Consider the following 25,859-nt stretch of genomic DNA (forward strand, 5'->3'; position numbering starts at 1 on the left):
AGAGACTGCAGCTTTATCGACCGGTATCAAGAGGAAATAGAGGAGAGTACGTGCTAGAATAGGTCGGTGTGGGGAGGCTACGACAGCTTCCACTGGAAAATCGACCGGTCGTTCCCACCGACGGAGATGAGGTACTTGTCGTCGAAGCTGAAGCGCACGTTCGCAACGTGCGACGAGTGGCCTCGGCATGCAATGAACTTGGACTGCGGATACAAGAACAACATGAGTGAGTGAGTGAGCGCACGTCAGGCTTTTGTAGTTTCCTAGGGCTGCAATACGTACCCCCTTTGGAATGCACGGATAGCGGAAAAACTTGACGTTGCTGGAATCGTCCCCGGACGCTAGAATCGTACGCGATGAAGATGCACTAACGGCGTTGATGTCAGTGCCGTCTGCACATTCGGGCCAAATGCCTTGCACGGGCCAGCCCAAAGTACACGTCCAGGTCGCCCACTTCACATCCCGTAGAGATGACGCTCGGGTCACATGATTACTCGATGCTGTATCGCAGAATAGGTACTCGTACCCGCCGCAGTTTGACTGCAGGTAGTTGCTGTCCTCTGAAAAGTCGAAGTGCGTGATGTAGCTACTGTGCTTACTAAACGGCTTGCGCTTCTTGAATTCAGATGCCCCAGAACCAACGGTGTAGAGGTAGATGGAGTTGTCATGAGATCCCAAAGCCAAAATGTTTCCGCAGGGCGAGAACTTGATGTCACTGATCCACTCCTTCCCGGGTTTATCCTCAAACACGAGTTTGTCGGTATCCAGATCGCGTACACGGAAAACAGCAAAGCCACCCTCTCTCGACTGCGTCTGCCCCTGCTTAGGTGCGGGCTTCTTCCTTTGCCGTACACCATTGTCACCACCGAAGCCCACCGCTACCAGCTCAGAATCTGGTGAATAAGCGCATGCACGAGCTTTCGCAGGGAGGGCACGCGCTTGGATCAAACGCTTGGCGTCCATATCCCAAACGCGTAATGTACGGTCATCTCCGACTGTCACAAATTGCCTCTGAGAAGGATGCACTGCTAGTCCCCAGAGTTCCAATGCAAAATGGCCGGAGAACAGTGGTTGTCCGCTATTCAGAACACTGCCGCTTGCCACGTCGATCTCGATGATGTCACTGGAGCAAGTGCCAACAAGCAGATTTCTACCACTGGAGCTTAGAAAGACGCTGTTGATGATTCTTCCGAAGCTACTGATGTGTAACGCGTCCAGATCGAAGCACTTAAGCGATTGATACGCTGAGCTCCACATGATAACGCGACCGTCCTTCCCACCTGAAAGCAGCACAGGGGCTTTTCCAGCAGGGTTATCAGCGAGGGTTGTGCTAGCCACTACTCGAATTTCTCCGTCGTGTGCCTTGACCGTTCTAGAAAGATCACTCCCCCGCCAGACATACAGCTCACCGCCTGCCGTCCCTGTGACAAAGTCCCCTCCAAAGTTGCAGCCTGACGGGAACGTCTGAATACTTCCTTGCTTACCAACTACTCCCTTTTTCGAGACGATGGTTTTGCCTTGAACAGTCCAAAACAGCACGTGTCTGACACCCCCAGTGATAATAGTGTCGGCGCTTGTCCCAAATGAAGCAAAGCGGTTCACCGCCTTATCGCCTTTGCCTGTAGCCAAAAGTTTTGCCAATGTCCAGGACCCATTGCTCGCATCACTCCAAACTGCCAGCGAATGGTCATCATCATCTCCCACACTAACCAGTCTCGTAGAATCACCGCTAAACGCTAGTGATACGATACCGCGTGCGTGAAACTCCTTCATTTCACACCGGAGCTCACCCGTGTGGGCATCCCATATCCTCAGAGCAGGCTTTTTCCCAAGCTCTCCTGTTGCGATAAGGTTGCGTTTAGTGTCGCACACAGCAAAACTGATGATATCGTCGTTGTGGCCGACATGGTGCTTTTGCAAGTGATTCGTCGAGTCGTAGATGATCCCCACTGCAGCCGAGTGGTAAACGATTTCATCCTGCGCGTTGTATACCAGGTTTTGTTGCGACGCCTCAGACTGATAGCCATATACCCATTCAAGCTCAGGCCTTATGTCTGGTTCGCGGGAGTTCGGAGTGGCGGCATTTGTTGGCGCGACAATTGCTCCAACCCAAGGTTTCACCGCCATGAACTCATCACCCGCAGGATCATCAAATTCCTCCTCCTCCGATTCGGCTGACAAATCCGTGGTTTCCTCTGCTTCTACCAAACTCAACTGTTTCGCTGGCCCTGTCGGGATACGTTCGTCCTCTCGTAATACTTTCCACTCCATCAACGATCGATCATTTCCCCCGATGCTAATGGCATAGCCATCATCATACGACCACCGCACATTGGTCACATGAGAGGAATGCCCACGGTATTCCAATGAGCTTGCATTTTTTGTGACACAAGGATATCGGTAAAGCTTGACTAGACCAAAGTCGTCCGAGGTGACCAATAAATCTTCCCGTGAGTTCCGGGCAACTGCATTCACATCCGTCCCATCTGAGCACGGTGGCCAAATGCCTTGTACTGGCCACCCAAGTACACATGTCCATGAGTGCCATTGTGTATCTTTTGTGCTGCTCGCAGACGTGATGTGTTTGCCTGTTGTAGCGTTACTGAAAAGGAGTTCGTAGGCACCACAATTACTTTGTAGCACCTGGCCATCCGCTGAGAAATCAAGGTGGGTGATGTAGCTCTGATGTTTATCGAAGACTCCTGCTTTTGCCACCTTAGTGGCATTCCGATCAAGACGATACAGATAAATCTTATGGTCATGCGATCCGACTGCAAGAACGGAGCCACTCGGTGAAAACTTCATCTCACTAATAGCTTGCTTGGACGGTCGATCTTCGAACACCTTCTTCGTTAAGTCACTATAGCAAAGTATTACGACTCCTCCTGTTTTCGCTTGTGCTGTTTTCGATAAACTAGCGTTACGCCCTCCAAACCCTATTGCGACGATATCTGCCGAGTCCATTAGAGCGCAGGCACGAGCAGCACATTCTAATCGTTGGAACCGCAGCTGGACCTTTTTAGCCAGGCACCAAACTCTAATAGTTTGGTCATCACCAACTGTGCAGTACTCGGGCTTGGCTGGATGACAAGCAAGTCCCCAGACCTCCATTTTGAAATGCCCTCGCGTAATTGTTGACAACGTTGGCTGTGCTCGACTAGCATCAAGCTCAAGTAAATCACTACCTCCAGTACCAACTAAGAATACTCGAGGCGAGGATTGACTGGAGCAAACGCTCCGAATTTCGGGATTTAACAGTTTAGCCCCCTGTAGCGTATACTCTTTCATATCAAAAACAGCCACCTTGCTTAATTGGTCGTTCCAAACTGCAATCTTCGAGTCCTTTCCACCACTGATGATCTCTCTTTCAGTTGCATACAGTGCCAGTACAGCTCCGTCATGAGCAAGAACTGCTTTACTTACATCTACAGAACTTTGAAATACGAGTAAATGTCCACTCGAACCACCCGCAATAACCATTTGCCCGAAAGAGGCTACACAGTCAAAGACCGACGGCACCTTTCCATTTTGATACGCTTTCGTCCCGAAAATTGCCCTTTTTGATGTGAGGTTCTTCCCTTGCTCTGACCAAAAACGAATATGCTTATCGCCGCACGTAACCCACTCCTTCGTAGCAGCATGGTAACACATTCCGCGCACATTGTTGCGCTCACCGCGAGATTGACAGGATAATACCCCCGTCTGCCATGAATAAATTGCAATGGAATGATCATCGTCACCACCAACGCTTCCGAGTTTTGTACCATCGCTTGAAAAGCATATCGCGTTCACGAAACGCTGGTGGAATCCTTCCAAACAGGGTGCTACAGCTTCTCCACTAACCGAATCCCAGACATAGATCTTAGGGATTTTACCCATTTGTGAAGTTGCGAACGTTTTACCATTCGGATGAGCACACAGTGCCACAACATCATCGTCATGACTCTTGAAAAATGCCTGACGTTGAGAACTTCTGTCGAACACAATACCCAACGCCGCAGTGTGATACACCGCCTTGCCATTCGAATCATATCGCGCGTTGTTTGAAGCGGTTTGAGCTTGATAGCCATGAACCCGTTCCAGTTCTAGCCTGGTATGCGGAGATGTGCTGTCCACTTTCATCGACGCAGCTTTCGATGGAGCGACTACAGCTCCTAACCAAGGGCGTACCGCCATAAACTCATCACCGATGTCATCGTTCGTCGCCGCTACCTCCAATGGATCGTCAGCTCTCTTGCTGAGTAAGTCGATCCCATCACTGTCGCTGTCAGTCTCGCTGTAGCGACGCTTGAGGTTGTCTTCTCCTTTGGGCTGTTTATCGTGCTTCCAGACAAAAATGCATCTATCGTTTCCACCAACTGAAACGATGCAGCTATCATCAGGAGACCATCTCACGTTTGTGACATGGGAAGAATGCCCGCGTAGTTCAAGGTACGATGCTTTTTCCAGGGCGCAAGGATACTGAAAAACTTTGACCTTTCCGAAGTCGTCGCCTGTTGCCAGCAGTTTCCCGTTGTTAGATCGATCGACGGCATTTACGTCTGTGCCATCACTTTCAGGCTCCCAAATTCCTTGTACGGACCACCCCAGCGTGCTGGTCATACTGTGCCACAACTCGTCGCGGAAGGTAGTGGCATTTGTAATGTGCTTTCCAGTTTTCACTTCGGTAAATAAAAGCTCGTATCCACCCGAGGTACTCTGCAAATAATTCCCGTCCAGCGAGAAATCAAGGTGTGTGATGTAACTCGAATGTTTGTTAAATACGTGAGTTCGTGAGAAACCCTTCAAGACATTATACAGATAAATTTTAGAGTCGTGACTTGCAACTGCTAGGGTTCGATTGTCGGGTGAGAACTTGATATCACCTACCCAACGTTTTGCATCGAAACAGGCCTCCTTTGCACAGGTTAAATCAATAGCACTGTAAACCACGAAACCTCCATTAGGCTGCCGTGTCTTAGCATTGCCTCCTTTCAACTGAGACCCACTTCCAGGTTTACCGGAGTCCTCAGTTCCAAGGCCGACTGCGATTAGTTTACCGTCTCCAGAGTAAGCGCAAGCTCGCCCTGGAATTGGTAGTTCTACGAAACCCAATTCCTGCCGCGCTACCAAGTCCCAAACGCGAAGTGTCTGGTCATCTCCGACTGTAGAGAACTGCTGTTTCGTTGGATGAGTATCCAATCCCCATAATTCCCCCTGGAAGTGCCCTTGGATAAGAGCTTCCGAGTGGATGTTTTGACCAGTCTTCGCGTCTAGCTCATAAATTTCCGACGCTAGGGTGCCAACAAGAATTGTTCTTCTGTCAGGAGAGAAACAACAGCTTCGAATTGATTTTCGCTGAGGTTGCGAGGATGATTCAAGCACATTTTGAATCTGTATTGGGGGCCCCACTTGCTTCAGTTTATCATCCCATTGAGCGATTTCACCATCTCGTCCTCCCGATAACAAAAGCCCTGATGAGTAAAACAGCGCAGTAATTGCCCCGCCATGGGCCTTTATGACATTTGTTAGTTGCCGTCCAACAAAAAGATACAAGCAACCATCGCTTGTCCCAACAACTACAGCCTGATCGGCTGTTTCGAGATATTGTGCCACAGGAAACGGTTGCAACGACCCCTTTTTCCCCAGCAAACCTTTTTTTGAGACAAGTTCTTTCCCTTCCAGGGTCCAAAACTGAATGTACTTTGGGCCACACACAACAAACTCATTTGATACCCTAGGGTTCGTAGTAATGTGAAAGGGGGCTGCTTTGTTGCCTTTCACTGAGATTTTCAGTGAAGCAGATTTCCAGTTGTTGCTCGATTCGTAAACTGCGATGCTGTGATCGTCGTCACTTCCAATTGATACAAGCATCTCGGGGGTCAGAAAAGCTAGCTGCAAAATGCCGCGCTTGTGAAACCCTTGTAGAATACATTGTGCTTCCATAGATTCTAGGTCCCAGACTATGATTTTGGGCTGTTTGCCGATTTCTCCACTTGCAGCGAGGGGAAGACGAGGGTGTAGACACAAACTCAGCACATCGTCGGTATGGGCTAGATGGTGGCGCTGCTTCATAGTTTTCGTGTTTAGAACAACGCATGCTGCAGCGGCAGGATATACTATCTCTTCAAAGCGTCCAGCTTTAGCACCAGCCGTAGTTGAGATGAAGCGTACATTATTCTTGCAATCTTGCGCGCTATAGCCAAATATCCAGTCCAACTGAACTGAGACCAGCGGGGCTCCTTTCGAGAGGGGTGGAATTTTGCTAGGAGCCACAATAGCCCCGATCCATGGCTTTACTGCCAAAAACATGTCGCCAACATCATCTTGCAGAGCGTCCACTGGTACACCCGCAACAGTCGTAGAATCTGAGGGCTCAGAGTGCTTATCCAGTTTGGCCGCCAACTCGGAAGTTTCAGCAGCCTCCATCACGCCTCCCGCATCTCCATATGCAAGACCACCATCTTCGGAACTGGCATCTGCTACATCAAACAAATCAAATAGTTCCTTGGCTCGTTTGTTCTTCACGCAGAACTCCCGAAACTGCTCACAGGTGATAGTGACCAATTCCTGCTGTTCAACCTTCACAATAGCCCCACAATTGGAGATCTCGCGGAAATTCGATTCCGCCAGGAGGATAATCTCCTCTTCATCCACCACGGGATCCACGCTTGTCGTCCTAGTGGCGAGGCTAGGTGCGACCGGCTGTATGATCTTGGCCAGTCCCGCCAGCGTCGACTTCAACGAGATCGTGAACTCGTCCAGATCCAGCGCGCCGTCCTCCGACATATCCCACGAATCAAACAGCAAGTCAATCTTCTCATCCAGTGGGATTGCAGCTATGAACGCAATTGCTGAGAGGAACTCGAGCGCGTCGATCGCAGCCAGACTGTCGCTCGAACTCGAGTACTGCTGGCTCTGCAGCACACGATCGCTAGGCTGCAGCTGCTGCCACCTCCTCTGCATGAAAGGGTCGGCGAACAGGTCAAAGGCGGCGTCTGCGTACTGCGCGACGCGGGCATTGGAGCCCTGCAGACTGGAGACGCCGCCGGCGACTGCGCGGCAGCAAATGGAGCGCAGCTGGCTCTTGGACAGCGCGAAGCTCGTGGCCGAGTCGTAGAACGCGCGCCAGAACGCCTCCACCTCATGCAGCCGCAGGTTGTCGAACGGCAGGATGGCGTCGGCCAGCGCCACGGCCTGGCGGTCCTTCACGGCCGCGAGCAGCAGCGCGTTGCCCATGCTACAATGCTACCGTCGATGGATCGCACCCTTTCGCCACTTCAATTTCAGTTTTGTCCAATCGGGTTCGAGATAGGATTGTGTGAGAGTTGTGTGTCGAGGACCTCTGATTTTCATCCAATCATGGCGCGGAAGAGAGCATCAGGAGAATCCGTAGCGTCGGGCGCCACTCAATACCAAACGCGACAGGTAGCGAACATGGCCGACATCCAGAACTTCCAGACCTTCGGTGCGTTCTTGCAGCCGCTGCAGCGCGATAGGAATTATGACAGGGCGTGGGCTAGATGCGGGACGATGTGCTGATATGTTTGCGACGCTTTTCGCTGCGTAGACGCCTTCGCCGACGCCAAGGACGACTCGAGCATCGGCGGCGGCAAGGTGCACGTGCGTGTGCAGCAGCGCAACGGCCGCAAGTGTCTGACGACGGTGCAGGGCCTGGCCGACGACCTGGACGTGAAGCGCATCCTCAAGGCCTTCAAGAAGAACTTCAGCTGCAACGGCGCCATCGTCAAGGACGACGAGCTGGGCGAGATTATTCAGCTGTCGGGCGACCAGCGGACCAACATCCGCGAGTTCCTGCTGGACCAGGAGATCTGCTCGGACGCCCAGGTGGTGCTGCACGGTTTCTAAGCCTCTAGGGCCTTGTAGCTTTGTAGCTGTAGCTGCCACAGCCGCTGCCGGTGCGAGGGGGAGCGTCGCTGGTTTGTGATTCCGAAGAGTTAGATGGAAAGAGCGAGGGAGATGAGGTGGTGGACCTCTCTTCCTGCTTCTCGGCAGCTGCTGAAAGAATATATTTGATGCTTCACTAGTTGAGAGAGCCCTCGGTAGCGCTAACTGCAAGTTCAGTCGTCCTCTTATCGAGCTGACAATAACCACGAACACTTTTTCCAGCGTAGAAACTTGAGATCCTACAGTGCCGGGAAAGCGTCGACGGACACCTGCATTTTGCACCCCCTCGAACCAGCAGCGTCGACGTCTACGTGCGGTCACTGATCTTGAACTCCGGGAAGTCCAGGTCCGGCTGCCAGATGCCCTGGATGGTCGGGCGCTTGGAGAACACCGGCTTTTTGATGCGCGTCATTTTGCGGCCGCTCGAGTTGCGAAGACGCTCCAGCTAAACAAAGTAGCACGGCGAATACAGCATTTACGTCAGCAACAATAGCATAAATTACAGGTGTCAATTGGGCAGCCCATAGTAAAGTTGCGGGATCCGATCCGCACCTGCTTCAGAATGAAGGGGATGTCCTGGTTCTTGATGTCCGACACCTTCTGCTCATTTGTGACTGCAACGCACAGCACCACCTCGCCCCACTAATTAGCACCTAATTGCCGTCCAATCCACAGCAAACACCGTCGTATAGAATTGCTGCACGCACCGTAGTCGCCGATGAGCACGGGGTGGCGCGCGCCCTTGAGCTCCGTCTCGAACTGCACCTGCGGGTTCTCCTCCACGAACTGGAGGAAGCGCTCGTCACCCAGCAGCTGGCGCACGTAGCGACTGCTGCCGCTGTGCTGGCAGTAGCGGATCGTCACCTGCTTGAGCTGCCACACGCCCTTGGTCGCCATTCTTGAGCCTATTGAGCGTGCGGTCGGAGTGGCGCGGACGAATCGCTTGGCCTGGGGGACCGCACTTAAGCGGACATTGCCTGCAACTTATGTGCGCCACACCAACCTCACTTAAGTACGTTGAAGTCCGTCGTCCAGCGACCTGCATTCCGCATTCCGCATTCCGCACTATGGCGACCCGCGCGCCGGCGCCGGCGCCGACGTCAGCGCCCGACGAGGCGGAGAAGAGCGACGTGGACAGCCTGCTGCGCCTCGTGCGTGCCCACCAGCGCCAGCACGACGACCGCACCTACGACTCGAGCTCGCCGGCGGCCATCCGCCGCTGCAAGACCATGCTGACCAAGCTGCGCAAGCTGCTGCCCAAGCTCATGCGGCCCGTGGCCACGCTGCCGACCGACAGGGCCGTGCCGGTGCTGCAGGACCTGTGCCAGCTGCTCGCGCTGCTGCTGGGCGGCGGCGCGTGCCCGCACTCGATGACGCTCTTCATGGAGAACGCGAACGCGGCGGCCTCGGGCTTCCCGTCCTACCCGACGCTGGCCACGATGCTGTTCTACATGGTGTCGTTCTACACCAACGAGCGGCTGCGGCAGGCGCAGCGAGACGTGCGCAACGTGACGCTGCAGATGGTGCTGTTCCTGCAGCGCAACGACGTGTACGGCTTCATCCACTTGTTCCGGGACACGGTGCAGCTGCTGGAGGACTGCTTCCTGCTGGAGGAGTCGCTGAAGAATAGAGACGATACCGATGTGCTGCAGGGCGGGGCGAGCATTGCGTGCTACCTGGACACGGCGATACACGTGTACCAAGACGCGGACGGCCCATTGGGCGCGAAGAGCAACGTCACGCTGTGCGGGTGCATGCCCATTACTGATGGGAACCAGCTTTACGAACGCAGGAAGCAGCTGAAGCAGATGCTGCCGTCGATTCATGTTAGTTCTTATGGGATGGTTGTGGCGCTTCGGGAGTCTGTGGTTGCACTGGCGGACCGGATTATTCGGGAGCATCATGCGATGCTGGAGGGTGACCCATCGTTTGACAGGTTGTGCCAGTTGGTGGAGATGTTCATTGTAAAGAATGAGGCTCTTGTGAAGAACGCAGATGGAGGTTTTGTGAACGGCGCCGTGTCGACTCAAGGGGCGGGCGAAGTTACTCGAAGCACGCTTCGACTGCTTCACACGATGCTCCAGGTGAGCATGTCTATGGAAAGACGGTTTGTCCGCCTGACTCTGATGTACTTGAAATCGAGTTGTGTCCATGAGAACAACCCCCGCATACTGAAAGCCTGTGCTGCCATTCTTGAACTGGTTGGTTCAGCGTACCCACGATTGTCCAAGTTTGCCACTGACGTGCTGTGGCCACCTTTTGAGTCATGGGTATGTGAGAATATGCAACCTATTTGTGGGGCTAATCGGGAAAGCAAAAGCACCGTAGAATCAATTTGGATGGTCGTGCTTTCGATTTTGAACCTGTACACTCGCCAGTCCAATACCGCGTCTCCTGCCTCGCTATTCGTGGATCTGTTGGGGTATGTCGATGTGCGAGTATCGAACCCCGCAGTCACTTCAAGCATCATTGACGGTATTCATCGTGTATTGTCGACGAAGGTAGTGCTGATAAGAGTTATCCGTTTTGTATCCAAGGAGCTGGTGGCTAATGGCTCCGCTAGGACAAAGTCGACTGAATATGTCAATACAACAAGGAAACGAAAGCGAAATGAGATCTCTTTGGGGAAGCAGAGTCCATCTAATGGCATGCATCGTGATAGCAACGCAGAGCTGCACGAAAAACTTGGCCAATGGATTCTTGATTTGATCTCGATCGGAAACGGGAGCGATCGAAAAAGCATAGTTGCAATTTCCACAGGCTTGCGGGTCATTTTGCCACTCCGTCGGTACATAGTGGCATTTGTACGACTGGAAAGTTTTGCCATATTCCGAGCCCTTCTTCAGCGTGTGGATCTTCTTCTGAATACGTACGCGCCCTCACTCACTTCTATCACGAGTGAGTACTTAGATCTATGGCTTGTTTTACTTCGATATTTTGACGATCACGAGCTTGAAAAATATCGGGTCTTACTGATCAAAGTTATTGAGAGTATCGAGACTCAGCAGATCTTTGCAAAGAGTATCGAACGAGACAAATCATTTGCAGCGCCCCCCTGCTGGGAATATTTGGAATTCTTAGAGCTCTACCAGCTTCATCCAAAATGCCACGACATCCCTCCGTCCGAGAGCTTGGTCGAAGTTTCATACGACTTCGTCCATAGTTCAGAGGCGATGCTCGATGCAGTTCTTCAGAAATCTGTGGTTTTACGCGGGCCATTCTTGGTCTACTTCGTGTGGTCACGACCTGTGATACTCAATCTGAGTGATGAGGATGCTTGGCGGAATGCTCTTCCCTGGAGAATTGCTTACCAGGGCATCCTGCAAGAGACATCGCTCGATGCAGCAGTCTGTTCCTATCTTGCCATGGCCCCTTTACTGGCGTTCTTTGTCGTAGCTGGATCTATAACGTCCCCCAAAAAGATGGCTACGTGTGTTATGGAGGCTATGTGCGCGAAAATTCAGCGTACGAGGTCCAAGTTGATCTCGTCAAGTATTATACAAGCGTGTGGAGCAATGCTCTGCGCAACAGCGTACGGTCAGGCCCTAGCGGATGGAATAAGTAACCCGCTCGAAAGAAAAGATAGCGCTGCCCGTTGCCGCTCCAGCAGTTGCCAATGTCGAGACCTTGTCAGCAGCTTCCAAGCTGTGCCAATTCCTCTCGCTCTATTCGAGCCCATACTTTGCGATGAGACTGGTGGCGCTTCCGAGGATATGCAGATCGTCAAAATAAACGCGCTGTCGAGCGTATTTGAGCATTGTGAACTCGACTACGGGAACGATCAGACTGCTGTGCGATTTGTGGACTATCTTTTGACATGTTTTGAGCATCGCTCTGGGCTCGTTCGCCAAGCAGTACTAGGATCGATAGTTCATCACCCCCGCCTTCTTGATGCAATGATTGACCCGGCTAGGGATGGTCTTGCTGGATTAATGGAGCGGTTAGAGGCTCTTATGACGGCTGCCGAAGAAAGCACTGATGAAAATTTCATCGCGGCGATTATGCTGACTTCGGGTGCCGTTGGTTGTGAATGCGACCCACAACAAGGCGATCGTGGGGATAATTGCATGTGGATTTTGCTACGGCTAGTATCTATGTGGAACCGTTTTCACAATGCAAAACGTTTACGATGTGCAGCTATGGCTCATGACCAAATCTGCCACATCACTGTCCATCACAATGTGTCATGGAGACGTTTATGCGTCGATTTTCCGGAGTTGCTCTATTTCTCTCTAGTCGACGAATTGCTGGAAACTCAAACGCTGCAGTTGTTCCTTCGTACCTTTATGGGTGGAAAAGTTGACATCAAAGTTTTCTTGCGAGCAAGCGCGTCATACGTTCTTCCGAAATATGTTGTGAATCAAAACGAGCGGATGTTGCATGCGTACGTCGACGAGTACAATGGTACCGGGGAAGACGCAATTATGGCCGATAATGGTGCAGAAGGTGATCCACCGATGACTATCACTAATCTTCTCTTGAATCATCTTGACTACGTGTTGAAAGACCTGCTCATTCATCAAGTCCAAACAGTCTCGAATAAAAACCGTCTGGCAGAGTGGGAGTTTTTGTTCAAATTCTTACCAGAGAACTTAACTGTGCGTGATGTGATTACGCACTCTCCACTGCGGCTAATGAATTTACTGGCGTGGGAGCTGGGTGGACCTCAATCTCGAATGGCGAAGAGAGCGATACGAGAGGTCGCAAATTGCTTGAGCGAAGATACGCGGGAGGCGGAAGCGATCGAGCAAGTGGCAAGCCTACAACCTGGGGAGGGTTGCATGCCTCGCCAGTATTTCTTGGCGCTGATGACTGATCTTGGCAATCGAATAAGCGGTAAAAATCCGATTGCCACTAAAATTCGTGCGATCAAAAGCATCGATAGGTTGTTGGAACTCTACAGCAATTCATCTCTGGACTCAGGCAGCACTCAAAGCAATGGTGTTGTCGATATTTTTGTTCCAAAAGTAATGGCAACACTGAAGGTCGGTCTCACGGAACGTGAACTGCACGAACATGCACTACAAGCTTGGGGAAACTTCCTGCGAATGCTCTCAACTAAAGCTCTCGAGGTGAACCTAAGTTCAATTATTGTCAGCTTTCTCCCATGTCTCGGCCATGAAGCCTCTGCAATTTTGATCGAAGACAGTTCGATCACCGGTTGTCAGTGCTGGAACGTGGAGTCTCTCGAGCTCTTAAAGTACGATAGTACAGCTCACATTCAGTCTTCAAGCGATCGTAACGAAGTTCAAACGCGATGTATGACGGCAGCAGTGGGTATTCTGCGGTATTTGTTCATTGAAAGGAGAGCTGAGTTAAAGCCAGCGTTTCCAAAAATCCCGTTGCTGCCTTCGATTCCAGAGCTTGATGAGATATACGCTGTTCTGTACGAAGAAGACGGAGACCCAAGGTGTCGGCCTTTGCGCGAGTACTTAATGAACTTATCCTCATATGTAAACCATCTTGATGTGGCCGTTCGTGAAATGGCACTCACTCAGTTGTTACGTTGTCTGGTGGTCCGTGGCACTGAGTTGGAGGCATTGATGCAGAACGAAGGCGACATATTTATTGATCGAGCACTGGCGAGCGTGGTGCAGTCGATTCTGCAACTTTCTCGCGCGGAGAGCCACGAAGCGATTAAATTACTCTGCGCTCGGTGTTTGGGGGCCTTGGGGGCAATTGATAGTGCTCGCGTCCCATTATACATGTTTTACACGGCTGGTGGGACCCAAGGTGGTGCTACAGTTGCAAAAGAGAAACAAAATCAAAAAGGCGAGTACACGACAAAGGATTTAGCCTGCGCACTTATTGAAACATGGCTGGTGAAAGAACTGCGTGCGGCGCCCGAAAATACGGACTCGTTAGCATTTGCTATCCAAGAGCTTTTAAAATTCCTGGCAGAGATGACGGCGGATCCACAACACAGCGGTCAAAGCTTGGCGTCGACAAATACCTATGGCTCGTCCTACAAGTCAAGGCAGGATTCCAGCGCTCCCATGCCCGAATGGATGAAAAGAAGATTCGAACGGAAAGATGTCCTTCAGTTTGTTGAGCCATATTGGTCAACAAACTACACTGTTTCAGGTGGGCGTTCTTCTCGACGCAATGGAAGCAGCGGGTCTGAACGCCGGTCATCTGCGAGCGCGGATCGAAGCCTGCAGATTGCGCATGATGACATTTCGTTTTATGAACAGTACGGTACCTCATACGAAGAATGGCTATTGATGTGGTGCCGGCGATTAATTCATCTTTCCCAGCCTCCGGAGCGAAAGATTTTCTGGGCATGCAGAACTGCGCTAGCGACGTGCCCTCAAATTTCTCGATTTTTGTTGCCATATCTGATACAGAACGTGCTTCGATCTGGAAGATCCGAAGTTGGAGAGGAGCTCAAGAAGGAAGTTATGGCGGTATTGGATGGCCAGGACTGCGGTGTTTTGATGGATGATGTCCTGATGGCGCCACCTGATTCGGAACAAACTAATGACTCTGTGAACAGCGCGAGTATTACACCTGAAAAGGCCGTTGGTGAATATTTCCGCCGTCATGACCAATGCTCCCAAACAATTTTTTCGACGATCGATGAGCTGAACGAATGGATCTGGACTAGCGAGAAAAAACGCCTTGCACTTAGTGCTAGTGCTGCCAGCCGCCAAACGTCTGCATCTGCACGAAGTGAGATGCCCTCTGAGATTGATGACCATGAAAAAGATTATTTGGAAGAGTTTATTAAAGGAATTCCTAGTCGCTCACTTTCGAACGCGGCATATCAAATCAGAGCGTATGCCCGAGCGATCCAATACTTTGAAGTCTATCTACGACAGCAGGAGTTTACTCCGACCGAAGCAAGGGACGCCAACGTTACCATGGTGGGGCCAATTCACCTGTCACTGATCTCCAAAAATGCATTTTATCTCCAGCAGTTGTACAAGAGCGTAGATGAACCTGACGCGCTTGTCGGTTTGGCAACGCTGCGGCGGTTGTATGATACCTATCGGCACGATACTGCCGATCTTCCGGGTGAGGCTCAGGAAGAGGGCTTGGACCTCTCGGACTTGATGCATCAGATTGTTGACCATGAACAGCTTGCCCAATGGGAAGACGCTTTAGCTTGCTATGAACAAGCAATACAAGAAATTCAGTCGGCTTTATCCTCCCGATCGTTACCACCAAGCCGAGCACACTACAGCCAACTTCAAATGATGCAGCCTCCAGCTCAAATTTTGGATGCGGAGGACGCTCACAAAGATCCTGACTTGATCAAACCCGAGTTGTATTCTGGAATGATTAGCTGCTTAATTCAGCTGGGGCGACTTGAAAGTGCATTGCAACATATTAACGGCATCGTGACGCAAGAACCGCAATTTATGGCTACACTGTATCCTTTTGCACTTGAATGCTCTTGGCGACTATCACGTTGGGAGCTGCTAACCGACTTGCTGAGTGCCGAAAAGCAGAACCCCCTCCTTCACTCATCAAGCAGTTCTTCTGATGGGACAGCTAGTACTCGGTTGAAGGGGTTTGACGTCTCACAGTTAATGTTGGTTCGTGTGCTCCACAGTTTACATGGTGGGCAACAAGAAGAGTTTCAGCGCCACCTGAAGGCAGCACGTCTTGAAGTAATGGGCCCTCTCGCTGCGGCATCTGCTGAATCGTACCAGCGTGCTTACCCACTTCTGCACGATCTTCACTTTCTGCATGAGGCAGAGCAGGGGTTCATATTTCTTCAGAAAACGAAAGAATGTGATGACCTGGATCGACGGAGTCTTTTGTGGAAAAAACAAACCCCATGGAAAATGCGCTACGATGCAATTGCGACGTCCCTCAAGTACCGTGATCCTATACTCGCATTACGTCGAGTACTTTTGCATGAAGCAGGGCTTCGCAGTGAAGTGTCCGAAAACTGGCTACTTTATGCGAAATTAGCCAGAAAAGAGGGATTCATTCGTACAGCTACCAGTGCGGTGATGCACGCTGAAGCATTAAATAACCAATACGCGACGATAGAGAAGGCTAAGCTACTGGTCAGCCAAGACCGGATGCACGAGGCCCTGCAAATTCTGGAGCCGATGGACATCGACGCAAATACGTTGGATTTTGACGTTGAAGACCCACATTTTTGTGCTAAGAACTTACTTTTGGCGACTAACTGGATGAAGGAGTCTGGTCAGCGTCAGGGTAGGAAGGTGATCGAGCGGTATCAAGCTGTCATTCACTTTGATCCAACGTGGGAGAAAGGGTATTTTTTCCTGGCTAAATACTACGAGTATTTGCTAAGCGTGAGCCACCCGGTTGCTTTAAGTGGATCAATGCGTGATGAATCAGGTGAGCTCGTGATAGACTCTGTATTTCACGGGCATTTGATCAACTTGATGAAGAATTATGTGCTAGCACTATCACACGGAACAAAATTTGTTTTCCAGTCGCTTCCACGCTTACTAACGCTATGGTTTGAGTATGGAGAAGTATTATACGCAAGCGCTACCACCGGACGAACCAGCAACAAAGCAAACAAGACCTTGAGACAAATTGAGATCGGGCTGAGTCAGTCCACTACTGAACAAAAAATTCTCGATGATATCGATAAAATTGTCAACGAAGCCGCTGATTTGCTGCCAGCATATGAATGGCTCGTGTGCTTTCCACAAGTAACGTCGCGTATATGCCATCCCAACCCTGTTGTGGTCGATGGTGTCAAGAAAATTATGATTCGAGTACTGCAGGCTTACCCGACACAAGCAATGTGGCCGTTACTTGGTCTCTCAAGATCATTGAATCAGCAGCGACGTAATCGTGCGCGTGACATTATCTCCACGGCCCAGAAGGAGTTTCTCTCTCAGGGGCTTAAGGAGATAGGAGATAGCTTCTCCGAGGGAATGCGGATGGTCGAAGAGCTGATTAGTCTTGCCAGCCACGACCCTGGTAACAATCAACGCAAGATCCACATTCGCCTGAGTCGGATTCGGACCAGAATTCTCGTACCAACTCAAGCTGCGCTCACCACAATTTTGCCGGCGACAGGGCTGGCTCCTCGCGATGAAGAGCACGTTGCCTTCTCAGCGACTGCTCAAATTTACATCAAGGCTTTCAGTGATAAGGCTGATGTGATGATGACCAAGGAAAAACCCAAGCGCATTGAAATTCTAGGTACTGATGGGCAATTATACTCATTCCTGTGCAAACGTGAGAAGACCGGTGATCTACGCAAGGATGCACGCATGATGGAGTTTAATTCGATGATCAACAAACTCTTACAGAAGGATCAAGAAGGCCGCAAACGCAAACTCCGTTTGCGCACATACGCGGTGGTGGTTCTAAATGAAGAAAGCGGGCTGATGGAGTGGGTAAGGAACACAAAGGCTATGCGGCAGCTCATCGGACAGATTCACAAAACGGAGCGTGGGTACATACAGCCTGTTCGGTTGACGCATGAAATCAAGGAACGATATCTAAGCATGCAGAAGAAATACGGCAATGACCCTTCTGCGATGGCGCGCTACTACCGTCGCAAAGTGCTTTCGATGCCAGTTTTCACACCGAGATTTCATCAGTGGTTTTACAACAACTTTGCCGACCCGACGGCATGGTTCGAAGCTCGACTCACCTTCTCGCGCTCGGCGGCCGTTTGGTCCATGGTGGGGCATATCATCGGCCTCGGCGATCGCCACGGCGAAAACATTCTGATCGATTGCACTAACGGTGAGTGCGTGCATGTGGACTTCGACTGCCTCTTCGATAAGGGCCTCAAGTTAGCAAAGCCGGAGATCGTGCCGTTCCGCTTGACGCCGAACATTATCGACGCCTTCGGAATCACGGGCTACGAGGGTGTCTTCCGTCGCGTGAGCGAAGTGACCATGCACCTCCTTCGGGAAAACAAGGAGACGTTACGGAGCGTACTCGAGTCATTTATTCACGATCCATTAGTGGAGTGGGGCCGTCGTGGCAAAGCCACGCAGAGCAGCAGTGGCTCAGGTAAATCTGTGCCCGACCTGTCTAGCGAGCGCACCAAAGAGGAGACGCGCCTCGTGCTCAAGACCATCGATGACCGACTGCGCGGCATCTACAACCTGGGCGACGCGATCCGCCCGCTTGTGTCGGCAAACCATCGCAGCATCTTGCCGGAGACTGATTCGTTGCCGCTGTCAGTGCAGGGCCAAGTCGACAAGCTCATCCACGAGGCCACGTCGCTGGAGAACCTCGCGCAGATGTACATCGGCTGGATGCCGTTCCTGTAGACGACAGCTGCAACCACTTCAGCCAAAAACAGCTGGTATTTAGAATGCATACTGCTTTTTACGGTAGTTGTTTTGCAAATTTACGTGTGTCCTTACTGTGTTTTATTTTTACCAAAAACAGTTTTATTTAGAACGCATACTGATTTTATACGATGTACAGAATTTGGCTTTCAAATTTACGTGTGTCATTATTGCTTTTTTTCTAATGGAGGTGATAGCAGTGGGCACCGCCGCCATCGACGTGGTGCACGAAGTGGCCGCGTACCCGGAAGGTTTGCTGCCTTAATTTGTATGGTCACTGACTGTTATAGGTATACTAACGCCCTTCTACACCGATAGAGGACACGAAGGCGCGGTCCCTGGCGACTTGGAAGTGCCGAGGCGGGAATGCAGCGAGTGCTCTGGTACGAACACCAGTTGCAGTCCATGGGAGTGGGGAAACTGCGGGTAACCTAATTTTTTTCACAAATGTGTATGCATAGGTTGTCTGTTCCCAACTCGGGGGTTGCTGTCGATGGCTGAGCACGTCGACTGACCCGGCTAAAGACAGTGACGCCGCCTTCATCCACGCCGATCTGGCGAGCTTTAACGTGGACTGTTCATTGGCTGTCATTGAGACGGAAGGCAGCATGCCAGTGTCGGTGAGTCTTCCAGAGAAGAATTCCGTTGAGATTGCAGTCTTCTTAAATTTTGTATTTTGCTTTCGTGGGTGTGTGACGTGAGTAGTACATTTTGTCGAGTCGAGCAACGGGGTCGCGCACAATTGTGCACTCGCGTACAATTGCCGAGTTAAGCGTAGAAGCTTTCAAAACGCAGGTGGAGCGATACCTGACTGAAGTCCAGCGAGATGTGAATGCCTCTGTGTGGTTTCACTTCGAGGGGCGCAACATGGAGGCTGTGAGGCAGATGATGCTGCACCTCCGAGAGAGAGCACCGCACGCTAACATTTCGGTTGAGATCGAGTTTCCGAGATATCCGTGGACTCTTGCGAAGACGTGAGCAGGATGTCTCACCGCCGAGCTGTTGAGTGTATCTTACTGACACGTGCGTTGATCTGTAGACTGGCATCACTGGCGGACTATGTGTTCATGTCCAAGGATTACCTCAGGGACAACATCAATATTCTTAGCGCGCAGGAATTCTTCGAAAGGATTCGGAGCCAACAATGGGATGAAGACTGGAACCGATGGGTCAAGGCATTTATTTGTCCATGGGGCTCTGAAGGTGTCTACTATCTAGAGATGAGCGGGGCAACGGTACATCATATACCTGCTGCTCAACTCGATCAGGTGGTGGAGTCGAACGGAGCGGGCGATTCATTTATTGGGGCAAGTCTTTCGGGATTATCGCGTGGCAATGTGCCTCTTGATCTCGTTCTGAAGACAGCGTGCGATGTTGCTACTTTGAAGTGCTCCCAACATGGGTTCAAGCTTCCAGTGGACAGGATCTTGAAGTGGCGACAGGACCTGCAAACTGTAAATGGCAGCGAACAGGATGGTGCTTAAATATTCACGTGTGAATGTGCTAGAAATTGGAAAGTCTTAACACAAATCTCTGTGTTCAATATGTTTAATTTGTTTTACGACGTAGATATTAATCAAGATCGCGGTTCGTGGATGAGTGATGCCGAGGTGGTAACTCATACCGTGACTTCAGAAGTTGAGCTGGAGCTGGAGCGGATACCGTCAACGCATATTGATGCTCATTTCTTTGCTGTGCCTCTTCTGGCAGCACTGGTCGAAGACGGTGATGGAGACATTGTGGTGCCTCGAAAACAGGCTCGGAAGAGAAGGAAACCAAGTGATCGAGTTGACTTGCTTGATAAAGCTGCCAATGAAGCCAATCCAGCCCAGAATGAGAATCTCAGAGGGACAGACGCCACCTTTCGTCTTGGAGGCGCGCACTTGTACTACTTGGGATACTGCAGGCACTCAGCTTTGGCGAGCTGCGCTTCTCCTAGCGGAATATATCAACAGCTCGCCGGTCAGATTGGTATTGATGATTTAAGGGCGCATAAACACTTGGGGTATTGACTTATGTGCACGGCAATTGCTGTCTGTAGGAACTTTTCGGGGGCCAGACTGTTCTTGAACTCGGTTGCGGAATTGGTAGGACAGCGACTTGACATTCAACTGCAAACGTCAGAGACTCACATGGTTGGTGGTGTCCATTACCCAGGCTTTACTTCTCTCGTGGCATCCCGCATGAGTCGCTGTGTGTACTCAACTGACTGTGATGAAAACGCTCTCCAACTAGCAATGCGGAATGCCAAACGCAATCACCATGTACGGCGTATCTGCACCATCGAGTGAGATGGTAATAAGTTGTTGACGCTGCTGTCGTACACAGGGAGATTTGAGGTTTCGTTTGCTTGATTGGGGTGATAGCACCACAATCCCCACATCCGGCGACACTTCGACTTTGTGCGGCTGGACGCTTAATGACAAAGCCGAGCTGGAAAAGTTGACATCAATTATTGCCAGGTAACGAAACTTCCCACCACATCATGTTTCAAGAGTACTGACGCACTGTCGTACATCGATTCATCTTGACAGCGATGTTTTCTATGATGATGCCACCACGATTCTGTTCTTGCGCGCTCTTCGTCGGCTAATGATGCAGTACTGTCGTGCAAAAGCGTACGTATCATTGGAACGACGCTCCGTCTTCTGTGCCGTGGCTATGCGAGTTGTTTCACTCGGCTATGATGCCTTCCAAGCCCATATTTGCTCACATGACCCCAATTCAAGCCACACACGCGTATGTGAAAATCAAGTGCGATGCCTGAAATGCAGTGCAGCAGCCACAGGACGAGAAGAAGAATACGTACTCAGATTTGTTGTGCGCGAAATTGGCATCAATGGCTTTCCCCAGCGCTTCAAGTATGAAAGGGTGTCGTCATTAATGCTCTGGGTGGTTGATGACGTAGTTGTTAGTTAAGTTTCAAGGATAAAACGAAGACAGCATAATGTTTGAGCCATTCATTGTACGTGCCAACATCTACACAGGAGCACCACTGAGCGTAGTTCTACCAGAGAACGTCCGCACCAATGTGCTGCGAATACCACCAGCAAGACTCGACACTCCCCAAGACCGAGCCGAAGTACCGCTTCCTTGATCTGGCATAGTCCCAGTAGCTGAAGATCCAGCATTCAACCATGAGCTCAACGTACTCTCCAGCCGCTTAAATCCTCCCAATGTCATGAGCTCCATGCGATTGCTGGGCAAGTACGGTGTAGCTGAAACGGCACTGTCGCTCATGTCCGTGTCCGTGCTCGAGTCAGTGTTGTTGCTGCTGTTACTCGTGGATCTAACAAGCGTGTTGTACTCGATTTCGAGCTTAAAACTCCAAGTTCGCAAATGCATGACAGCTGCCTCGAAAGGAGCTGCTTGCAATTCATTCCGTTTCCCGATGCTCCGTGCGAAATTGCTGCAGCCAAGGATCAAAATTAGCGCGCAGTAGAAAAACTTTCAAGAAGTTAATACGTACTCTATAGTAACGGTGATGCATTGGTCAAGCAGTCTTGGAAACAAGTCGACGTAAGATGGTGAAGGTTCCTCCAACATCCGCTGCCCCATTGGCTCTAGCAACTGCTGCACGAGGCGTTCAATGAATTCTCTCTGCAAACACAGACAATGAAAGTATGAGTTTGACGCAAGGTAATCTTCGCTGGGTTAAAGAGCTTACCGCGGAAATCCGAGATCTACCGGCATCCTTGTTCGCTGCAGGAGTGCACATCTGTTTGGCAATCTAGTATTTTACGCAAAACAGTCACAACAAGAACTTTTGTGAGGCTTTTACACATTGTTCGGACTTGACGCCTTACCATCTCGACGACTTCAACGAGGCTCTCAGTTAACGACGCAAGGTGAACTTTGGCTTCCGCGTCAACATTTGCAAGTTCCAACGTAATGTGATGGATTTGAGGGACCGAGCTCGGTTTGTTGTCTCCAGTAACTCGTGGTGTGCGCATGCTACCAGTGTCCGTTGGATCTCGAGGTGTCGACGTTATCGAGGAACAAGATGACGATGGTGAGGGCGGCTGTGATACAGGCTTTGCTGCCTTTGGCTGATGATGGGTTCGTTTAAGATGAGCACTGTCGTGATCAACACCTTCGCTACTCTCCATGAAGCGTAAAATCTGAGCAATACGAAGCGAAAACCGGGTGAGGACGTCGTGTTGGGCTAGCATCGCCCACAACACCGCGTCAGTTTCACTTCTGTAAGTAGGGCCTTCTGAGGTCGTGCTCTGGTGTCGGAATGCAACGGAGTTGTTTCCCCACACAGATCGTGTCGCCGTAGTCCACGCCAGATACTTCCGAAGTGTAGGCAACAGCATGGACAGCAACATCACAAATGGACACACATTTCTTGAATTGGTGCGCGGATCAACAGCCTCTGCCAGCTCGTCGAGTGCCTGAAGAATTTGCCGACCGAGTTGCGATACGTTTGCTTCGGTAAAGCTTTCTCCACTTGTACGACTTAGTCGTTGGTGCAGCTCGCCGTAGAGCTGGGCACTCGTCCGAAAGAACGACAGATTAACTGTTGTACTGTTTGAACTCTGGGAAGGTGCCTGGTTAGGGCGTTCTGGGATTGCCTCGGGGACTTCGCTACCTTCGCTCCGGGGCGGATCGCTATGTCTCTTCGCACTCTTCTTCTTGCCCCGCTTGGTCATCGTCACGACGCTGTTGCAGACACGTTCGCGGAGTCCTAGCGAAGACGAATATTGATCGCCGCTCGTGCTGTCAGCATCAGGCCACGCCAACCGACCAGACATGCAGCCGCTACAATAATAGCAGGTGAAACCATCGAGCCGCTCTTCTGGCAACAAACAAAACATTCTATCAGAGGATCCATCATTTACATACTTTACCACTTAGTTTTGCTCGTCATTGCTGTAGTACGCTAGACTACTCGAAGCCAAAGCCAGTGATCTCCATCTGAATAACCTGGAACATAACCGAAAAGCAAAAAATATCGAGCATTAGAAATCTCCCACGTCAGCACACAACATAGAACTTCGATGAGACTTACTAGGGATAGATATGACTTTAGATCCTCCTTCGTCTCGTACACCGGCAAGTCGACGCGGTTGAAGCACGTGTGCGCACGCGGACACATTCCTAACGGAGGTGTTCCAATTGAAACAAGCTGAAGCGTAAACGGATGCACAATGCCACTAGCACTTGTGAGCGCCTTGAACCCTTCGACAGGTACACGCGAGCAGCCTGTTGCGAACTGGAGTAGTCGAGCGCGTTGGTCATCTGTGAAGGAGCCTACGACATCCCAGAACCATTGCACAACTTCGAGCTCCTGCTCGATCGCTTCAGAATCACTGTCCGTCGCTTTGTGTCGAACACGCGAATTGTTTTGCCAATCCGTCACATTAAGTGTGGGTAGGCCACTGAGGTAGAAGTCCAGCTCCTGATAGTCGAAGATCGTGAGCAAGGACTTCGGAATGACCTCGTATAGTCCCTTGAGCAGCGCAGTCAGCTGGTCCGACACGCTGTCCAGCATCCGATAGCGCAGCACCAGTGATAAATACTCCATTTTGTTCTCATCGGTCACATCGATGTTACTTCCGCCCGGTTTGAGCTCCACCGTCTCACCCGACGGGGTCTGAATGCTGAAGGTCACGCACAGAGCGTCCACATGATCATTGTCTCGCACCCAGCTCAGATGCTTGAAAAGTTCCTCGTCTAGATATTCCAGGTCGGAGAACGTGATAGGGACGCCCAGAAGGTGTTTCAGCAACGGGAGCGACATGCTAACTTCCAGAACAAGACCGTCCAGCACTGCCTTGCCCAGCAGCCTGCCAGCGAATGTAAAATACTGCAGGTGATCCTGTCCTTCAGGCACACTCTTCGCAGACTCTGAATTGATCCAGTAGCTGGAATCCTCCGCATGTGTCGTGACAAACAGTCCTCGCTCGGCGCTGAAGAGCTCCTTGCACACGAGTCCAAACCACTCGCGCAACACGCCGCCTGCATCCAGCGCTGGCTCGCCAATGAATCCAATGTTCAGGTGCTCCTGCATTCTCGACTTATCCACTGCCGGCCCTGCCAGCTGCGGCACCGAGTCGTCCAGAATATCCGATCGCCGCACGTCGATCTTGAACATGGACTCCGTGTAGGGCACTGCAAGGTTGGTGATCTGCTTGAGGAACCAGCGTTTCTTCTCTCTCCAGGTCATGGCCAGCACGCCTTCAAAGTCCAGCATCTCTTCTCCCTCCCCTCCTTTCGGGTCGACATCCAGCGCCACCGAGTCCGTCTTCCTCCACGCCACGGCTGTGCCCGAAGAGTTGAGCTCGGTGAAGAAGCCCATGGACGCCGCGTTTTTGCGGTGCAGCTGTTCGGCCAGGTCTCCGTGCAGGTTCTTGGCCTGCGGGTTCTTGGCCAGGAACGAATTGTTCCTGAGCTTGGTCACCAGCGAGTCCGCTCGCGCGAACACCGAGCCGGGCGCTGCCGGCTCCATGGTGCGCACCCAGACGAATCCCCCATTGGGCAGCGGCACCCGCTGCCACAGCCGGCGCCTGCTGGCGCCGCGCTGCTTCTGGTTGAGCTGCATCTCGTTGAGTCTGCGGTAGCGCAGCGCGCGCTGGCGCATGCTGGTGGTGGCCTCGAGCTCCTGCGCGGCGTCGCCGAAGGACGACTCGCTGCGCAGCATGGGCAGCGTCTTGGCCTTGTGCAGCGTGGACTTGGCGTCGCCCAGGATGACGTTGACGTCGCTCGAGTCCGAGCTCTCCACCAGGTTCTCCAGCAGCGTCGAGCTCAGCAGCGTGGCGTTGTCTCGCAAGCTCAGGAATGTGGTGCGAGCCACACGCCGTGTGTGCGTGTGTGTGGCGGGGTTTGTGGCTGTATCCTCCAGCGTCTCCTCCGTGGTGGAGAACTCGGCCGACGTGCCGCAGAGCAGGCACAGCTCGTGGTTCGGGTGGTTCATGTGTGCGCACACGAGGCACTGCCACTCGCTGCGGCCGGCGTCCAGCACCGTGTCCACCAGGTCCTCGCGCAGCTGCAGTCCACGCAGGTCCACCGAGTCGATGGCCAACATATCGTCGTCCAGTCGGTGGCAGTAGCTCGCGCACAGCACGATCACGCAGAACAGCAGCAGCACGCACGCGCCCGCCGCGATGAGCGCGCCCCCGAGGGACGACGAGTCGCTCATGGCGTCGATTGATTAATTCTTGTTCACTTGAGTAATGGCTGCGGTGCTGGAATGGAGGGGAGGGGGTGTACCTATGACGGAGAAGCAGGATATTATGCACACAGGGGTGGAGCCACCCAACGGCTCCTGAGTTGATCTCTGTGTCTGTGTGTGTGTCTGTATCTGCGTTTGGGGCCGGTACGACGCGAATTTTTTCAAGTGAGTTTTGTTTTTCAGCCAATGGAAGGGGAGGAGAGGAAGGAGTGGAGTGGTGCTGGATAGCGGCGGAGTGCGGCAAGCGGAGTGGCGTACACACTGGAGGACGGCGGAGTGGCGAAGTAGCGAAGTGCGGACGCAGTGCGGAGTGAAGCGGACGGAGTGCGACAAGCGAAGTCTGAATGCGGACGCTTTTCGATTAACTCGAGGATTTGTCGCCTCGTCGCGACAACACCGTGTTGGACGTAGACTACGTGTACGGTACAGGTGGAACGGATCTCGTCCCGGCGTGGCACCACTGTTGTACATGTAGCCTCAGGAGTTAGAGAAGGCAACAGCAAGGAGCGAGTTGTCGCGTCGGGTGACGCGTCCAGCGGGTG

The 25,859-nt window shown here is 51.7% G+C and overlaps 7 protein-coding genes across 7 annotated transcripts; 3 read left to right on the forward strand and 4 right to left on the reverse strand.

Annotated features, from left to right (window-relative positions):
- Positions 1-77: 77 nt before the first annotated feature.
- Positions 78-7,218, reverse strand: IUM83_13773 (putative microtubule-associated protein; the record flags this gene model as incomplete). The annotated part of the gene is made up of 3 exons (XM_067938471.1): positions 78-203; positions 283-1,123; positions 6,200-7,218. 3 exons carry the CDS (start codon positions 7,216-7,218, stop codon positions 78-80), a joined length of 1,986 nt encoding a protein of 661 aa, XP_067790797.1.
- A 198-nt stretch (positions 7,219-7,416) lies between these two features.
- On the forward strand, positions 7,417-7,848 carry IUM83_13774 (translation initiation factor SUI1; the record flags this gene model as incomplete). The annotated part of the gene is made up of 2 exons (XM_067938472.1): positions 7,417-7,447; positions 7,550-7,848. 2 exons carry the CDS (start codon positions 7,417-7,419, stop codon positions 7,846-7,848), a joined length of 330 nt encoding a protein of 109 aa, XP_067790791.1.
- A 346-nt stretch (positions 7,849-8,194) lies between these two features.
- On the reverse strand, positions 8,195-8,784 carry IUM83_13775 (Mitochondrial/chloroplast ribosomal protein 36a; the record flags this gene model as incomplete). The annotated part of the gene is made up of 3 exons (XM_067938473.1): positions 8,195-8,332; positions 8,440-8,501; positions 8,595-8,784. 3 exons carry the CDS (start codon positions 8,782-8,784, stop codon positions 8,195-8,197), a joined length of 390 nt encoding a protein of 129 aa, XP_067790792.1.
- Positions 8,785-8,954: 170 nt separating this feature from the next.
- On the forward strand, positions 8,955-18,119 carry IUM83_13776 (Phosphatidylinositol kinase (PIK-L4); the record flags this gene model as incomplete). The annotated part of the gene is made up of 3 exons (XM_067938474.1): positions 8,955-9,971; positions 16,056-16,209; positions 16,351-18,119. The coding sequence occupies 3 exons, from the start codon at positions 8,955-8,957 to the stop codon at positions 18,117-18,119; spliced, it is 2,940 nt and encodes a 979-aa protein (XP_067790695.1).
- Positions 18,120-18,324: 205 nt separating this feature from the next.
- On the forward strand, positions 18,325-21,055 carry IUM83_13777 (uncharacterized protein; the record flags this gene model as incomplete). Its single annotated transcript, XM_067938475.1, has 13 exons — positions 18,325-18,391; positions 18,459-18,523; positions 18,602-18,760; positions 18,846-19,114; positions 19,180-19,447; positions 19,529-19,616; positions 19,710-19,750; positions 19,851-20,102; positions 20,182-20,227; positions 20,298-20,404; positions 20,469-20,602; positions 20,675-20,758; positions 21,049-21,055. 13 exons carry the CDS (start codon positions 18,325-18,327, stop codon positions 21,053-21,055), a joined length of 1,587 nt encoding a protein of 528 aa, XP_067790793.1.
- Positions 21,056-21,119: 64 nt separating this feature from the next.
- On the reverse strand, positions 21,120-21,949 carry IUM83_13778 (uncharacterized protein; the record flags this gene model as incomplete). Its single annotated transcript, XM_067938476.1, has 4 exons — positions 21,120-21,549; positions 21,610-21,740; positions 21,808-21,870; positions 21,947-21,949. 4 exons carry the CDS (start codon positions 21,947-21,949, stop codon positions 21,120-21,122), a joined length of 627 nt encoding a protein of 208 aa, XP_067790798.1.
- A 1,081-nt stretch (positions 21,950-23,030) lies between these two features.
- IUM83_13779 (putative HECT E3 ubiquitin ligase) lies at positions 23,031-25,284 on the reverse strand (the record flags this gene model as incomplete). Its single annotated transcript, XM_067938477.1, has 2 exons — positions 23,031-23,069; positions 23,155-25,284. The coding sequence occupies 2 exons, from the start codon at positions 25,282-25,284 to the stop codon at positions 23,031-23,033; spliced, it is 2,169 nt and encodes a 722-aa protein (XP_067790697.1).
- Positions 25,285-25,859: the final 575 nt, after the last annotated feature.

The sequence above is a fragment of the Phytophthora cinnamomi genome (assembly GCF_018691715.1).
Source record: "Phytophthora cinnamomi strain GKB4 chromosome Unknown Contig44, whole genome shotgun sequence".
NCBI classification, from domain to species: domain Eukaryota; phylum Oomycota; class Peronosporomycetes; order Peronosporales; family Peronosporaceae; genus Phytophthora; species Phytophthora cinnamomi.